The following is a 19458-nucleotide window of genomic DNA, read 5'->3' as shown; positions in this document are numbered from 1 at the left end:
AAATTAAAATCTTTGAGAACTGAATGAGTCTTATTAACATGCTATTGCCAATGCTTTGGGGATAATGAATAAGGGAAGGAGAACGTGTGCGAAGGCAGGAATGAACACAGTATGGGGGAAAGTTGGAGAGTAGTGGGAAGATTAGATTCTAGGCACAATGGTGCCAAACTATGAAAGGTCTTAAATATTCCAAAAGCTGATATCTAGCAGAGTAAAAATTTAGGAAGTCACTGATAGTATATAGCCTCAGATAGTGGCTCCTCGGCATTTCCACATGGTCCTAGGGCCATGTGTGCAAAGAAGAGAAGGATGGTAGTCATCTCATTCCTCAGAACCAAATGTCCAGTCTTTGCCAATGTTTCTGGTTTGGCATTAGTTGCTGGTTGCCCTTTATTAGAAAAATGGATTAAGCAGTAGAAATAGTGCCAGTATCAACTACTCACTGGCTCTAAATCACAGTGAAGAAAAACAAATTTCAAATTACCATTAGGCTTTGATTAAACACCAACTCATATATAGATTCAGTTGATAAAAAACAATTGAAGGAAGTGTTTTAAAAACTGTATTATGCATAATAATCACTTAACTTGTTAAATTCAGCTTTTTGGGCCCCACCCTCACCAAGACTCTGATGCAATAAATTTAGGGCCCTAAATTATGCATGTTATTCAAAGGCAATAAAATCAGTTGATTCTAAGACAGGTAATCCAATACCAAATGGAAACTAAGTGGAAAGGTTCTGAAAGAGTACTAAAAATGGCTTATCGATCTCTTTTATCTTTTCCTATTATATAATCTTTAATATAAATATAATAATAAAAATAAAGTAAATATAAATATAAGTATAATATATTATATATAAATTAAATATATAATATAAATATAAATAAATATAAATATAAAAATAAATATAAATTCAAATTACAATGTCATGAAACCACAGCAATTCTTAATTTATCTATTAAGACATTTATACTCTACATCATTGTTGGTGAAAAATATGAAGGATTAGTATGTCATTCTTCAACAATTAAAAATTACTTACTTAATCACTAAATATCATTCAAATCCTTGGACAAAAATAAAAACCTTGCTTTTTAAAGGATAATTTTTGCCAAATTATTTTCTGTGATGAAGTATACCCATTATAATATCATGAAGGTCATGAAACTTCATCGTCTATAATAATCAGATATGTAATTATAAAATTCATTTTTCTATTTTTAAAACTTTTGGTTATCAATTCTTTTTAAGAAGGACACATTCTGGGGCACCTGGGTGGTTCAGTCATTAAGCATCTGCCTTTGGTTCAGATCATGATCCCGGGGTCGTGGGATCAAGCCCTGCACTGGGCTCCCTGCATAGCAGGAAGCCTGCTTCTTTCTTTCCCTCCCCCTTTGTTTGTGTTTCCTCTCTCACTTTGTGTCTCTCTCTGCCAGATAAATAGATAAAATCTTAAAAAATAAATAAAAAATCAAAAGGACACATTCAAAGAAATAAATCTTATAATTATTTCATATTTTATATCTTGGCTAAAACTGTAACAAACAAAACCCTAATTTGAACAGAAAACAAAAAACAAAGGCTTATGAAGCTAAAAGTCATAATAAAAATGGTTTTACATAATAAGTAATGACAATATTCAATGAGAGTGCTATCAGAAATTAAAGAGTGAGACTATTCAACAAGTATTTGGAAGAAACAACATTTTTTTTTTTTTGAAGAAACAACATTTTTAAATCTTAAAAAGGTAAATTACGTTCACTAAAATTAATACTCTGCAATCATTTGAGGTCCTCTGAGGTAAGGTTTATTGGTTTGACTTTATATCCATCAAAACCTTTGTTAAAAGAGATAAAACAGAAAAAAATGTTTTATTCCACTCATTTTGTAGATATTTTTAAAATGAGAAAACTCCCAAGGTATCTATGATTTCCAAAGAAACTAAGTAAGGGATTTGTTCTAAATGGGGTACTACTAACATGGCATAAAAAATCAGAAGCTCCTATTTTTAGAGGAATGAAGAATATGACATTATACATAAGATCCAGTTATCTGCCATCTTATATTCAATCTATAAGTTCAGGAATGTTACTTCTTATAAATAAGATCAATACCTATGGAGGTAAGTGGATTTAAAAATACTCTATGTTGAGCAGAGAAGTCTCTACGGGGGACTTAGGAGATGCCAAACTACCTACCAATCTAGAGAGAGAAACCAGAAAAAAAAAACTGATTTGATAACACTAACATATTAAAATATATAAAATAATATATTTTAGAATATGCACACACACATATATATATGTGGCAAATTTAACTGAGTGATTCAAATAACAGGGGGGTTATTCGGGAAAGAGACAGTAAGTAGTGATGTTATGTGATTCTGTAGTTTAAAATTTCACTTTATAAAAATTCCATGGATTGAAAATATTTCATATATTGAAATAAATTTCTACTGCTGTGTTATACCACTTTCTTTCAATTTTAATACCAGTATAGTTAACATACAGTGTCATATTCATTTCAGGCCTATAATATAGTGATTCGACAATTCTATATATTACTCAATGCTTGTCATAAGTGTACTCTTAATCCTCTTGATCGATTTCATCCATCCTCCCACCCACTTCCCCTCTGGTAACCATCTGCTTGTTCTCTATAGATAAAATCTGTTTTTTTGGTTTGTCTCTTTTTCTCTCTTTTCACTTGTTTTGTTTCTTAAATTACTCAGGTAAGTGAAATCATATGGTATTTGTCTTCCTTTGACTGACTTCGCTTTGCATTATACTTTATATCCATCCATGTTGTTGCAAATGTCACGATCTCATTCGTTTTTGTGGCTCAGTAACAGTCCATTGTATATGTATGTGCTACATCTTCTTTGTCTATTCATCCACTGATGGACACTTAGGCTGCTTCTGTGATTTGGCTATTATAAATATGGTTGCAATAAACATAGGGGTACATAGATCTTTGCAAATTAGTGTTTTCATATTTTTGGGGTAAATACCCAGTTGTAAGACTGCTGGATTATAAGGTAGTTCTATATTTAATTTTTTGTGGAACCACCATACTGTCTTCCACAGTGGTTATACCGGTTTGCATTCCCACCAAAACTGCAAAACAGTTCCTTTTCTCCACATCCTCACCAACACTTGTTTTTTGTATTTTTGATTTTAGCCATTCTGACAGGTGTAAGATGACACTGCACTGTGGTTTTGATTTGCATTTTACTGATGATTGGTGATGATGAGCCATCTTTTCATGTGCCTTCTGGCCATCTGTATGTCTTCTTTGGAGAAATGTCTGTTCATGTCTCATGCTCATTTTTTAATTGGGTTATTTGTTTTGGGGGTGTTGAGTTTTATAAGTTCCTTATATATTTTGGATAGGAACCCTTTATCAGATATCATTTGCAAGTATCTTCCCCATTCCAATGGTTGTCTTTTAGTTTTGTTAATTCTTTTGCTGTGCAGAAACTTATTTTGATGTAGTCCCAACAGTTTATTTTTGCTTTGGTTTCCATTGCCTCAGGAGACATATCTAGAAAAACACTGCTATGGCTGATGTCAGAGAAATTACCGCCTATGTTGTCTTCTGGTATTTCTATGGTTTTAGGTCTCACCTTTAGGTCCTTAATCCCTTTTGAGTTTGTTTTTGTGCATGGTGTAAGAAAATGGTCACCCAGTTACATTCTTCTGTATGTAGCTGTACAATTTTCCCAACACCATTTCTCGAAGGGACTGGCTTTTTCCATTGCATATTCTTGCCTCCTTTTTCAAAGATTAATTAACCATGTAATTTCAGGTTTATTTCTGTGCTTTCCTTGCTGTTTCACTGATCTATGTGTCTATTTTTGTGCCAGTATCATACTGTATCATACTGTTTTGATTACTACAGCTTTGTGGTACATGATATGCCAGTTTTTAATCACGCATGCCATCAAGTAGCACAAGTAACTCAAGCTCATCAAAGACTGCTAACAAACAAAACAAAACAAAACAGAACACTGTGATTTCAGGAGAAAAGAGAGAAGGTCAAGAGACTTTCCCACCATAATCACATTGTTTTGGTGCTTTTTTTGAAAGGCCAAAGAACTACATTAAAATTTCCTATTTCTAATAGAAATATAGTTTGATTAAGTAGTGATCATGACCACAAGTGGACTATTCTGTGAGGTACCTGTAGATGTTGTGGAGGTAGAGATTGATAAAACACTGTCCTTCACTTTAAGAAACTCATCATCTACCTGGCGGCAAGAGATCCATTTGCTAGCTATAATATGAGATGGGATAAAAGGCACCAAAAGGAGGTATCAGCAACTCATGGTGGGACTAAAGGAGCAGAGCAATCACCAGATTCCTGGTCCATAGTGCCTAGTAACTCTGAAACCAGAGCTGTTCCTCCTTGATTTTCCCAGAAGAGCTAAGGGAGGAATACTGTCTGAGTATTGGGGCAAAAGCACAGACCAGATGCCAGAAAAGCTCCTTAGAAGGACTTTTGAACAAACCCTTCCCCCACATCGTAGTTCCTTGTGTAGCCAATGACTGAGCCTCTCTGGGGTTCCTCATCTGTCAGATAATTTCTGGACAGTAAGTACAGCCTTTGCAGGCACTTTGATTTGTCTTCCTTTTGTTCTGCTAAGTCATTTACCATTCCTCTATCCATTCCATGTCTAATGGGCTATGGACTGGGGTTCAGATGTCTTTGAATTTCAGTAGATCTGGGGCAAGTTTCTGATTGTCCTTGCTGGATTTTCAAAAGAATAGAGTACATAAATGACTTAATTCTTTCATCTTAAAACCTGTCTTGATTACAAGATTATTACGATTCATAACTGAATTGATATTAAGAATATTAAAAATATGGTGGAAAAATTTAAACTCAAACTGTAAAACAAGACCTTTTCTAGACAAATTTTAAACACTGTGGCAAGTAGGGTAGGAGAAGATGCTTTGTGGTTTCAGAAAGCAGAAGCTTCAGAGTGTTCCCACATCATCTCAAGGAGGTCACTATTCTCCTGAAGTACAGTACAGTTAGTAAACTACAAGTAATTCAAACCTTTACAAAGATGGTGAACTCCTCCACTTTCTCATTGGCTAACAACAACTTCTTCTGTGCACCTTCTAGGGCCTGCTCACTTTGCAGTGCTAATCCCTGAAGATGCTTAGATGCCGCCGTTTCAATCTCTGCCATTGCAGTTTCGGTCTCACTTATTTTTGATACTAGGAGACTAAGCTTGACATCCTGCAGAAGACCAGTGATCACAGAATAGAAAATCATTCACAAACATATCAGGAAGACTTAGATATACATGTCAGGTAAAAAAATGGTTTCATGATTCTCTTTCCGTATGTATTTATTTTCATTTGGTTAAAATGGATGGTTGTTTTCATTTATTTTCAATAAAATATCCTGTGCACATATTCTCATATATTTATCATCAAAGTTATTTATATTTCTAAAAATTATAAAGACATCATTAAAGACATGGAAACTATTTTAGAGCAAAAGATCTCACAAATCAAATAGAAATATTTAATTATTTTATAAGGTTAAGTGCGTCCAAAAAATTTATAGCCACTTAGGCCAGTTCTTAACAATAATGTTCATTTAAACACATTATCAAGACACAAAATCTGTTTCTCTAATATAGCACTACCTTTAATGTTAAACAAATTCTGTTTCATGTAGAGATAGAAATGTACTTTGCAGTTATCTGAAACAATTAAGTTGCTCATAATAGTTTTGGGGAGAAAAAAAATGAGGACTTTAAAAATTAAAAAGATACGATAACATTCTATTTCTAAGCTAACATGTCCAAAAAGCGTACCTTTTTTTCTAATTCCTCTTTAGTTTTTTGATACATCTGTTCATACTGTGACTTTTCTTTCACGGCAACACTGAGTCTCTGCTTTAGTGAATCAATTGATACCTTCTTATTGGAACATTCTTCAGTTAGTGTCTTCACCTATAGCAAAAGCGTAAAGGTAACTATTATCGGTTAAGGCATCCTAGTCATAAACTCCATTTGTTTAAACAGAAACCAAACAAATTCATGAATAAGTCTAATTTCTTTATTCTCTCATAAATGATATCAAATTTAAATAAATAAAAGTTTAATAATACACAATATCAAATGCAAGTATAAGGTTTGTAGAACTTATATCACAAATGAGACAAAAACCCTTAAATCATTAAAAAATGAAAAATGCACAAAAAGGTATGAAAAGGTATGAATGAAGGTTTTTTTTAACAACTTCAACTTTTAATAATGGAAACAATTTGCCATTCCAGAAACAACGGCAGGGAAGAAAAATCTTCCCTATTAAAATAAACTCATCAAAATTATAAATATTATAACTCTTTTACTTCTGTGATTTAAAATGCTGTCCTGCAATACTACCCCTTTCATTTTTAACAACATTCTGGTATCATCACATGTTGAAGAGAAAACAGTATTACAGCAAAGCTTAGTTTAATTTAACATAAGAATTAGTACAGTGATTTTTTAAAATCTCTGGCCATATGTGTGGTCTGCCTAATAATACATTACTAATTTTAACTATGTTTCCTTTCATTACTAACCTAAACTTTCGTTAATAGGGGATGGTTGTCTCTGATTCTTAAGCAAGCTGAGTCATGGGTAACTTTCAGTTATAACCATATAACATGTACTTTTTAGGATAAAATTAAGTAAGTGCTGCAACATACTAATTATACATTTGAAAGAAGGAATAGTTTCTCTTTATTCACTTAATGCCACTAAAGATATGTAATTACGTATAAAAAGATTCTAAAACCATATCCAGAATGATATCTGAAATGAAAGTTTAAAAATCAGCAGTATTTAAATGACAACACTGAAAAAAAAAAACCTATAGGAAGTAATTATAACATACATGGATGTGTGGAGGAGAAAAAGAAAGAAAATCCATGTGCATTTGTCTTGCTCATGTAAAATTTTCTCTCTTAAATCCACTTGAGCTAACAGATACTTATATTTTTATTTCCAACAAGGAAAGTAAGGGAGATGTTCTCTCTGGAGTGGATAACATTTAGTGAATGCCAAAGCACAAGCTGCTTTATGAGTTGTGCAAATAGCACCTTACAAACAAAACAAAACCAAACAAAAAACCCAAAAATCTCTTAGTCAGCAAATTGCTGATTTCCACTTTAGGGTCAGATATGCAACTGTGTTAAATACAACTCTCTTTCTAAGTACACTGAATTAAGTGTACAGAAGGAAAAAGTACACTTAAAAATTTTTGGTGAGTACATTTTTTAAAGAACTTCTGGTAGTTGGTTATCACCTTTTTTTTTGCATTTATTAATTTTTTATTTTTTATAAACATATATTTTTATCCCCAGGGGTACAGGTCTGTGAATCACCAGGTTTACACACTTCACAGCACTCACCAAAGCACATACCCTCCCCAATGTCCATAATCCCACCCCCTTCTCCCAAACCCCTCCCCCCAGCAACCCTCAGTTTGTTTTGTGAGATTAAGAGTCACTTATGGTTTGTCTCCCTCCTTTTTCATTTAAAAATATATGCTTCATTCAATCATCATAAATGTTAGCAAACTAAATAAAGCAAATAATTCTAAATTGTATAAAGAACATCCGAAGGTTTTTAAATTTAAAATTGATTAACTTCTCATGATATGTTCACAAATAAAAAGAGAATGTGTGGCTACATCATATATGAGATTTGAGTTTTGAATTTTAAAAGAATGTAATTTCAGGGCAGGTAATGTAATTATGTAACAGTATACATATTTTATGAATATTTTCTATAAATTTATTAAGATTGATACTCAAGAGTATCAATAAATAAGAGGGCAGTGATTTTTTTTCAACGTCTGAGAACATAAAAGCTGATACCTTTTTTTCAAGATTTTCTAACATTTCATTAATACTCTCATTACTTTCCAGATTTACTTTCTGTCGAAATTTCAAGTCCTCTATCAAATGTCTTTTCATGGTTATATCCCTCTCCATTCGGGACATCCTTGAAAGGGAAAAAAGATATTTTATCGAAATGATAGAAAATATTTTAACAGTGATTATATGATTATATGATAATCTTACATACTATCCAGTGCTATACCTCCTGTTAATTTTTAAATGCTATCTGATATTAATTGCAAATAAGATAATTACATGAGAAGAAATATTGCTCTATTAATAGTTTGAGTTTTTATAAAATTTATAATCCAGTCGTTACTGGTAATTATAGTATTATATATACATTAAGACATAAAAAATAGGATAACTGAGAAAGATTGACAAAATTTATGAAAAATTATAATCATTATATCTAAGCTATATTCTTGCATTGCTATCAAAAATCAAACTGAAATTTGGAGATCATGAACAAGCCTAACACTGACTGGAAACAATTCTATACAAAAATAAACAAATATAAAATCTCATACTGTGATATAGAAACACAATAACCTTGGGCATGGTATCTTCTAATTTAATATCATTTATGACAGAACTGACCTATCAGTGCAGCTTCACAGATAACCTGTGTGAAACGGCAGCTGCAATGACGACTACTACTGGTCCTATGGAATAGTAACAGGCCACATCTGCAGTGTATCTGCTGTGTGCCAAGCTCTGTTACAAGTGCTCTACACACAGTCGTTCAAGCCTCACAAGAATTTTATGAGTGGATGTTATTAAACTGTGATACGGAGCTAGCAGGTCAAGGAGCCAGGATCCAAAGAATGTGTCTCTAGAGCCTACACTCTTAAATAGTAAACAAGACTGCTTCTGAGGCTCATAAAGAAACCCAGAGATATTTTGTTTAAAAAATTAACCAATCTTTTAGTCTTGTAGTTTCATCTGTTAGTATCGCTTCAAAGTTATCTTCACTTAAATGTGGTATACATGTATGTACAGTAGATAGATATATTTCTCAAACTATCAACAACAGACTGGAATTCTGTCTGAACATGTAATCACCCCTAAGCTGTAATAATATATCTATAAAAGATATAGAAAGGAAATCATTTTGATTCAGTGAGATAGAACATATCAAACCCCTTTCTGCTAATAAACACATGAAGTACAAACTTTTATAATCTTCCTTTTAGAAACAAGTGAAACTTTCCTTTTTCTCCACCTTAGCTCTATAAGCTTAGGCATTAAATCCAATAAAAGATCAATCTATACATTTATTTTTGTCCAAATAATTACCACATTCATAAGTTTTCTGTTTATAGTCTTTAGGTAATTAATTTATATATATTCAAAATTAAATGTTTAAAAACGAAAATCTAACTTTAAATATTCTTACTCTAAATAAAAAATAGTAAATAGTCTTTCATCAACCATGCTTATAGGTAATATTCTTAAACTTTCTTCTTATTGAGGTTTAAACATGAACTAAGGAAGGAAAAACTTCATTTTGAACTTGCAGTATTATTTCTTGGGGGCAATGTTTAATAGAGTTCACTACCACTAGGTGGCACCAAATACAATGGATAAAAATATCAAGAACATACTTTTCATGCATCTCCTTTATGTGTTCTTCTTTTGCTAGGAGTTCAAATTTCAGAGATTTCACATTTGATGACTGTTTAGTGAGTTCATTAGTCGCATTCTAGATTAAAAATACATATAAAATCAAATACACCTTTCAGTCTTTGGTGGAATGCAGCATACAAATAAATACCATTCACATGAAGAGTTAAATTTGCAAAATTATGCTTATAATTAAGAAGGACATTTTATTATTTTTAAATGCTTTATTTTATATGTTTTAATAGAAGTACTAAGGTACACTAAAATTTTTATATAACATACCAAAACCACAGAAGAATGTCATTGTATAACAACTGTAAAAAGCACATACCCAAAATACACGTATGGGAAAGAAACATGGACGGTTTTATAAAATGTATATGTGCATGTGATTAATTTAGTATTTTAATGGGCTAATAAGATCACTTAAAATGAATGGCGGGTTTACTAAGAACCCAAAACAGACCAAATATGGTCACAAATGCTCTGCAGTTCCTCCCATTAGGAGGTAAGATTCAGCTTCCAACCCTTTCAGTCTGTCTGGCCCGTAATTTGCTTTGTCCAAAAAAAAAAAAAAAAAAGTGGCAGAAATGACATTACGCAAGTACCAGATCCTGGGCCTCAACCCTTGCAGCTTGCACTTTTGCCCTCTCAGAACACTGCCTGGGATCACCTTGCAGGGCAGACGGAGGAAAGGCCACGTGGAGAAGTAGGGAGGGACCCGGGCAGCCGCTCTGCAGATCGGCTGTGAGTAAGGCTATCTTGGAACTTCTGGTCCAGATAAATCCTTGAGTTAAAAGAATGCAGCAGGCACAAGAGAGAACACAAAAGACAGAAGAAAAAGACCTGCCCGGTCCAACCCACTGGATCTTAAGAATTAATAAACTGCTACTGTTTTGAGCTGCTGCATTTTAGGATTTGTATGACAGTGACAGATAACTGATAGGGAACTTTACTAATACTAAATACTTCCTTACTTCAATTTATTACTACTATTACTACTTATTTTTCAAGTTCCTATGCACAAACATCAGTTTTTCTTTTTTTCTTTAAATATTTTATTTATTTATTTGACAGACAGAGATCATAGATAGGCAGAGAGACAGGCATAGAGAGAAGGGGGAAGCAGGCTCCCTGCTGAGCAGAGAGCCCGACGTGGGGCTTGATCCCAGGACCCTGAGATCATGATCTAAGTGAAGGCAGAGGCTTAACCCACTGAGCCTCCCAGGGACCCAATCATCAGTTTTTCAAAGCAGAACAGCTTTGTGGTATTTGCTGACTGCACAGCCCGGGAGCCAGAGGTAGTAAATGGAGTGTCAGGAACCCTAACTCTTAATTTGGACTCAAGTTCCAAGTAAACATGTAATCTGAGATATTACCTAGTGTTTTTGATATTTATAGTTTCCCCATCTAAATGATAGTGTTAACATACATTAATTTATTTGTTGAAATTTTAAAATATTAAATTAATATAAGCAGAATAAAATGTGATAGCTTTAAAAGTATTTGGAATATTTTACTAATCTTTCTAGTAACTACAATCATTTGTGTTAGAACTATTCCCAGCTTTGACCATATCATACTAAATGAAACATAAATTTGAAAAGATGAAACCATTAACCACATCATGTAAATGAGAGTCAAATTCATTAGTCAGACTTCAAAATATCTCTGTGGTAAAGCATATCTAAATATAAAATTTGAAATAATTTTTAATTTTTACAATAAATATGGAAATTTTCTTAAAAATGGCAAGTGTACTGAATGTGAAAAATTTTGATTAAGTGGGGACATCTGGGTGGCTCATCAGTTAAGTGTCTGACTCTGGATTTTGGCACAGGTCATGATCACAGGGTTGCAGGATCAAGCCCCATGTCATGCTCAGCAGTGGAGCTTGCTCAAAATTCTCTCTCTCTCTCTCTCTCTCTGTTTCCCACTTCCTCAATCTCTCACTCTTTCTCTAAATAAATAAATAAAATACAAGCTAAAAATTTTTTTTGATTGTGTAATGCAATCTAAATTTCTACCATATTTGACAAGCATTGGCAGAATAAGATATTCCACACTAGTGAATTTAGCAGATAATTGAAGCTTTTGCTTCTACCATTAATTTTCAATTCTCTCTGGAATGATTGTTCACTCACTTAGAAACAAGAACATCCATACTTACATGAAACACTGTAATAGTGATACTTCAATATAGTGATATATTATAAATATTATCACTGTATTAATTATATATGTTAACTTGCTATAGTAAGTCATCACTATATCATTATATTGTCATGCCTTTTGGAACTATTATGATATAAATGGCTACTGACCCTTACTCTAAATCGTCCCAGACTGCTGTTTTTCTAATTTTGTATTTTTACCTTATTATTTTCCTATTTTCTTTTTCTCTCTGTCAATCCCTTGGCCAAAATTTCTTGCTTTTGCCATCCATATTCCTGCCTAAAAATAATTGTCTGCTCCTTTAATATGCCTACTTCTAATCTTTTGAGGTCTTTTCTGCTGAGAAGTTGAACAAATAGACTTATTGGAGCTGTATTTAAAATAAAAAAGATAACTGGTGGTAAATGAAGCCTGACAGTATCTTTAGTGGAATAAATTAAGTGAATTTTAAGGTAGTTGTTTGATTCTTTTCTGTTTTTAGACTTAAGGCTGTTATTTTAGGTGACTGAAAATGCTAAGTCTGACTTCTGGAGAGTTGAGGGATTACTGAATTATAGTAAATAAAACAACACCAGCTTGATATATACTTTTACCAGAATCTCTAAATCTCACAGCCATTTGATTTGATCCTTAAAAATCCTTATGAAGTGGGTAGAAAGGTATCCCTGCTTTAGACCTCTGGAGAAATTATTTCCTCAGTCTGGTCCCATAAGAAGTTAATGCACAAAGAGTGATCAAAACCCAAGGTCTCTAATATTTTCCATTTCTACTATACAATATTTATCTGCAGCATGACCTCAAATCTGGACAAAACATTTATTTCAAAAATGTCACAATGGTAAGAATCCATCGTGGTTAGAGCTTTCCTGCTTAAGTTTATTAAAGGTGGGTTTTTGTTGTTATTGTTTGTTTGTTTGTTTTTAAACTGCAGAGTGTCTAAGTAAAAGCATGGACTCTAAAGTCAGAGGGATTGAGTTCTAATTTCGGTTCTCTTAGTAGTTCAGTTGACTTTGGACAATTAATTTAACCTGTTTTTCTGCTTTCTCAACAGTAAAATAGAGTAATAGATTTTATCTCACAGGAGAGAAGTGAGGTTTGTTTTTTTTAAAGATTTTTATTTACTGGGGCACCTGGGTGGCTCAGTGGGTTAAGCCGCTGCCTTCAGCTTAGGTCATGATCTCAGGGTCCTGGGATCGAGCCCCGCATCGGGCTCTCTGCTCAGCGGGGAGCCTGCTTCCCTCTCTCTCTCTGCCTGCCTCTCCGTCTACTTGTGATTTCTCTCTGTCAAATAAATAAAAAATAAAAAAAATTAAAAAAAAAAGATTTTTATTTACTTGTGAGAGACAGAGAGCGACCATGAGCACAAGCAGGTGGGGAGGAGCAGAGGGACAAGGAGAAGCAGATTCCCCACTGAGCAGGGAGCCCAACATAGGGCGTGATCCCTGGACCCTGAGATCATGACCTGAGCTGAAGGTAGGGGCTAAATGTCTGAGTCACCCAGGCACCCCTAAAAATGAGGTTTAAATGAGTTAATATATGTAAAGGACGTAGAACCAGCCTGGCAATAGTTTACCTATAAAGGAACAGTAGTTTAAAAGCTATGATGCTTCATTATTGACTTACTGGAAAATTGGAAAAGAACTTGGTCTACCCCAAAGGAATGCTTTCAATACTCAGGAAGTCAAACAGCCACAAATATAAACTGAAGTACTAGTAAATTCAAATTTTATAAATAACTATAAATACACTAAATATAAATAACACACACCATCTACTGGAAGGAATTTGTACATACCTAAATATTTGGTTATCTATCTATATATAGTTGGATACCTTGAAGAAACATGTATAATAGAGGTAAAAATGAGGATACAGAAAATACATATGAGCAATGAAATGATACTCAATACACCATGTGTTCTAAGAGGTATACCTAAGAATTTACACAGAAAAGACTAAAATTACCTGGATAAAATTTTAAAATATCATGTAAATCTTTAATATATTCAAATCTAATGAGTTTCTTCTTAATTAGGCATAAAAACATCAACAAGAAAGTTTTTTTTTTTTAGAAAATTATGATGTTAGCAAGTTGTTATCTGCCATGGGTTGAATTGTGTCCCTATAAAATTTGTATGTTAAAGTCTTAACCCCAGTACCTCAAGATGTGACTGTATTTGGATAAGGCCCTAAAGAAATAATTAAGGTAAAACGAGTTGGTATGGGTGGACCTTCACCAGACATGACTGGTATCCTTGTTAGAAGAGGAGAGCGAACACAGATAACAGGACTGACCATAAGAGGTACAAGTTAACGAGAGAACCTATGACCTATTGATACCTAGATCTTGGACTTGTAGACTCCAGAACTATGAGGAAAAGAAATTCCATTACTTAAGCCATGCAGTGTGTGGTATTTTGTTAGGAAGACCTAGCAAATTAATAGAATATCAAAACAGATTTGTAGTAACAGAGTGTATTATACACCTTAAGGCACTGGTCTTCTAAGGTACTTCCATATTAAAACATGAAACAAGGCAGAGTAAAGATTTATCCTTTCTGTCCCTATGTAGCCTGGTCAGTGTCCTAGGACTCCAGGCTAGATATGGACACTTCACTTCAAACATACATGGAGTATGACCTAACTTGCTCCAGACATTCTCATAGTCTTATCTTTGTGACTCACACATTCCTCCAAAGTGAAGAGATTTATATGTGGGTGAAAACTTACACCATGGGAAACCATAAGGTAAACAACTTATAGATACTGACATGGGTCTATTATTTCCAAAGTTATGTTAGATGATTTCATAGTATATAAAACCAAGTAAGTAAAATATAAATCAATGTAGAGCTATTAACCACTTTAAAAAATTAAGAAATCAGATTAGGTATTATTGGATCCAACATTCTATTTTATCTTGGTGAAAACTAAAGTTATATTAAGAGCATGAACACTTAATTTACAGAACTGTGAACTAAAGTTTCTGTAGTAGATACAGATAGGATCAAAGTATATCTCAAAGACTTTTTCTGTAAGAAACCTAACACGGAAATAGTTTTAGTCCACTTTTTCACAAACAAACGCATCTTAAGAAAAGATGTATGCACCAAAGCTTGCACCACTATTTTTTTCTCATATTTGTATTATGTAAGGTATTTAAACTTATGAAATGTAGTGGTTGAGGCAAGTTCTGCACATAAAAACTCTGAAGAAGATGGTATTTAGGAAATATCTAAATTAATATTATTATATCTATTATTAACAAAGCAAAATATTTTCAAGTAATTATACATTCATTTACTTTAAACTTCATCCTCCTATTTTATCTTCTTAGTAACCCTTCATTTAAAAATACTTTTGGAGTGCACACCTATCATATTTTGAATTAAAAGCAACTGAATCTGTTCGATAATTCAATATTCTAATGCCCTTTCAGCAGTCATAGTTACTCCATTCCTAATGGACTCTGTGCATTTCCAACCAGAACTTTCTAGTCACTCTCATTATGTGATGGTCCCACATAGAGTGTCCTTAGAACTCCCAGCTAGCAAAACCCACCAAACAAAATAATTAAGTATGTGAGGAATAAATGAGCATGTTTTAAACAGTATGAAAATGAACTTTCCAATTAAATATCACAAATCCTGTTTTTTACAAGGTAATTCTACTTAAACTAAGGTCAGCCTTATTTTTAAGTTGTTGATAATTTCACCTGGACTTAGTATTCTTTACAAAGAAAATGAACACGGCTTTTTACTCTTAATTCTCAGGTTTAACTTGCTAAAGTCTATCAAACCAACCACCTTTGCCCTGTGTTTCTCTCTCCCTCCATAATTTCCCTCCTCCTTTCTCATCTCCATCCAACAAACACCAAATTAAAATAGTAGCAACTGTATAGAGGGAAACAATTCTATTTATGTTGATACACTAAAGTTTGAAAGGAATTCTGTTCAGTGGAAGGAGGAATGGAGGTTAGAGGGGAGTTCAGTAGTGAAAGAGAAATGACAATGGCTAGTTTCTGCCATCTTCTAACAGGATTCCATTGTATCTTGTCATTTTCTCAGAGATAGTGTTGTAAGTTACCAATAAGAAACTGCTAGGCTAAAAGAGAATGATGAGGTCAAATATAGTATTAATAACTTTTGAATTATTTATACCATAATTAGAATCAATATAAACATGTCTTTAAGGATCTTGGTCTTGGACTTGTAGACTCCAGAACTATGTGGAAAAGGTATATGTATTCATGTTTATTAAAATTTCTAATTACCTTTAATTTACACTGCAATTGCTTCATCTCCAAATCCATGCTCCTTGAAGGACCAAGTGATGTAACTTGTATCCGTGGAACTATCACCCGGGAAACTTCTTCTGCCAAACTTGTGATTTCAGATGAGGACTCCAATTTCCTCAGCAAGTCTTCTTTTTCCCTCCGAAGCCCAGCCAAATCCAAATTTAGCTTCTTTTTTCAAAAAGAAAATAAATATAAATGTATTATAAAAAGCAATTATTTTTCACCCAACAATTATCAGCATAAAATCTTAATGCTAAAGAAAAAAGTGAAATTAATTCTAAAAATAATTATTATAAAAAAAAGGCAGACACTAAAAATAATTATTATAAAAACTTTACAGAAATCATAACTCCTACTTAAGGTTTTTGCTTAAGGTTGTAGGGCTTGTAAAGGTTAAAACAAAATGGGCTGGCTGCATCCAGCATCTTTCAGCTGGCTAGTCTTCACTCATGATGTGCTATTTCTTTGACTTCACATACACATGCCTGAGCCAGAGATTCACATATTCGATAACCTTGACTTCAGGACTGATGTACTTAACTGGTAAAAGCCAAGCTGGAGCAGGACAAGATAACAGATGTTAGTTGTTTATTCCACTGGGTAGGTCTTACCATGCTATATGGCAGCCAAAACGCTTCTCATTTAGTAACATAAATGTTAAGTCCAATTAGCAAAAGAGGCTTATTAGAGACTTAGTTCAAATAAATAGCGTGCAAACAAATTCACTCAGCCGAATGCATCTGATTGATAGTTGCCGAGTCCTTTTTGTAATGTTCACATAGAACTGTGCTAAACTCCTTACATTTGAATTTTTAATGACATCAACATTTTACTAAAAGACATACTGGTAATGTTTGTATGAAATAGTGTAAAAGAAACTGTCTTAATGTTGACCCTTCTCGTTCACCAATCTGCAGTCAGCAGAATGTCACCAAGCTGTAATGGCCTAACAACTCAGAGCTCCTTAAGAGGATAACTGCAGTACGATTTTATTATTCCAGAGAAGCTTATAATATGGTAGTTTAACATAAGGAACAATTAGACAAAATGGTACTAAAATCTCTCAGGGGGCAAAAAGTCTTTCTTAGTGAAAAATTCTAATGAGAAACAGCAAAAGATGTAGCCAACACGTACAGTAATATAAATATGGGACATAAGTTATTTAAGTATTAACACTATATTTAAACACAACTCTTAAGGGCCTATACCAATAATTGCCTATTTCTTTATGTATATCTGTCTATACTGTTAAATATGAATATCTCAGATATTGGGTTCAAAACTAGAGCTTGATATAGTTGATATTAGATTATGCTTTGGTAGAATAAAAAGTATGTATTGGTGAAAAAAAATCTTTGATTATATTTGACCTTATTTTTTTAAAGATTTATTTATTTATTTGAGAGGGAGAGAAACATTTGAGGGGAGGGGCATGGGGAAGGGAGAGAAAATCCCAAGCAGACTCCAGTTGGCCTATGGGTTGGATCCCATGACAGTTGAGATTGAGACATGAGCCGAGACCAAGAATTGGAAGCTTCACCAACTGCTCCACGCAGGCGCCCACTTGATTATATCTGAACTTATCATGGAGAGGCGTGGTTCTATATATTTTCAGGAAACATTCATTCATGAATTGTATCAAAGGTACCAAATAATTAGTATCTAAAAGCAAACTGATAATTTCTCCACCCCTAAAAATCTTCCTGGTTATCTTCCAAGCTTGAATCCATCTCTCTCCATGTTTATTGTCTATATCCAACCAATTGTCACATTCTATAAATTATGTCATGTCTCTCATATTCACTCCCTCTGCCACTTTCTTAATGAAGACTCTCACTAACCCACTGAGACTACTGCAAAAGCCCTTCCCCTCCCCGCAACCCTTCCCACTTTTAAACCATCTTTTATACAACTTCCTAAAACAACACAGACCTGTTAATCCCTCATTCAAATACCCTTCAGGGGTTTCTTACCCCAGTAGGATAAAGCTCAGATGTCTGTGATTATAGTAACGCTCTCTAAAATTTAGCTTCAATTTGTATTTCAGGCAAGTATCATCTGAAGGCAAACTTGCTAGCCATACCCCCAACCTGTCTGCCATTTCTACATTGATGTTTCCACACTTGGCATTTTCTTCTGCTGAGATCTCACTCATGCTTGAAGAACAGCTTAGTATTTCCTCCTTTATGAAGTCTTCTGTCGCTTCTTTTTCTTTCACAAGTAGCTTCTCCATTCTCCCCCATTAGCTCCCATAGCACTGGGCCTATTCTTCAACCATGAACCCTAGTAAGTCCTTGAGAGAGGACTGTGCCTTCCTCCCCCAGGTATCTAAAAACAGTGCATTCTGTATGGTAAGAAACAGAAGAAAGATTCCAAAAACTGAAGTCTCCCCATTTGTAGCATGGACAGTGCTATGAAGACACATTAATTTCAGCTCATATTTACAATCTTTCTATTAGTTTATCACTATATAAATTAAAATACACTTTTAAAGTAAAGTAATATTATCAGTGTTTACTTAAGGAGTATGCCCTGGAGCATTTATCAATCCTGAAGTTAATGCTATGCATCTAAATTAGGCTTTCTAAGATTGTAATTTGGTATGACATAACTCATGGCTGCAATTCTATGTGGAATCTCAGGCAACAGAAAATTCAACTTTGATGAGGCTCCTTTCTTCCCATGAACAGTCCCGGTAGCTTCTCTCATTTGTTAAACTTGTATGCTGTTAGATTTCTGTCTATTCCTTCCACAGCGGTGGATCCTAACACTATTAATAAATCCTTCATAGAGGAAAGACCAAGCCAATAAATATAGTTCTCTAAAAGACATGTATTGGAGATTTTAACTTTACTCTAACAATACAAAATTTATTAAATGAAGAAACACTGAAATTATGGAGACTGTTAATCACATGACTTGTAATTTACTAAAATATAAATCATATTTTGATTAACTAGTATTTAAAACCTACAATCTTTAAAAAAGATTTCTAATGTACATGCCCAGAAATGCTACAGGGCATGTGTTGAAAAAGAAGAAATAAACAAATCATATATTCCATCAGATTGGAGTCCTTCATCCATTTGAATTTTGGACAAATAATGATGGCCCTATTACTAACTTCTCTCAGGTTAAACATCCTATTTCTCATTTTAGATATGCTACAGATAAGACAAGAAGCGTAAATAATTTTCTTTTGTGTACACTCAGCTTGGCATGTGAGACTAATTGTGGTGACCTTGTTAGAAAGAGAATATGCTTAAAATTTACCAATAAATTTAGATTACCCTTAAAATTGTTACTTTTCTTCTTTATCAAAAGCATGATTCCTATTTCCACATTATTACTTTACCATCTCCAAACATTTAAAAATATGTCATTTATATTAAAATCATAAATAATAATAAAACACATGGAGAGTCATAATTTCTGGATTTTAGCCT

At 33.5% G+C, this 19458-nt stretch overlaps 1 protein-coding gene across 1 annotated transcript; it reads right to left on the bottom strand.

Moving 5' to 3' along the window:
• Window positions 1-5027: 5027 nt before the first annotated feature.
• Window positions 5028-18245, bottom strand: LOC309858626 (centlein-like; the record flags this gene model as incomplete). The annotated part of the gene is made up of 6 exons (XM_082751344.1): window positions 5028-5250; window positions 5837-5974; window positions 7891-8017; window positions 9522-9619; window positions 15989-16184; window positions 18103-18245. The coding sequence occupies 6 exons, from the start codon at window positions 18243-18245 to the stop codon at window positions 5059-5061; spliced, it is 894 nt and encodes a 297-aa protein (XP_082607470.1). The 3' UTR covers window positions 5028-5058.
• Between the last annotated feature and the right edge of the window lie 1213 nt (window positions 18246-19458).

The sequence above is a fragment of the Mustela nivalis genome (genome assembly GCF_964662115.1).
Source record: "Mustela nivalis genome assembly, contig: HAP1_SCAFFOLD_2974, whole genome shotgun sequence".
Taxonomy (NCBI): domain Eukaryota; kingdom Metazoa; phylum Chordata; class Mammalia; order Carnivora; family Mustelidae; genus Mustela; species Mustela nivalis.
This window is presented reverse-complemented; position numbering and strand designations above follow the sequence as displayed.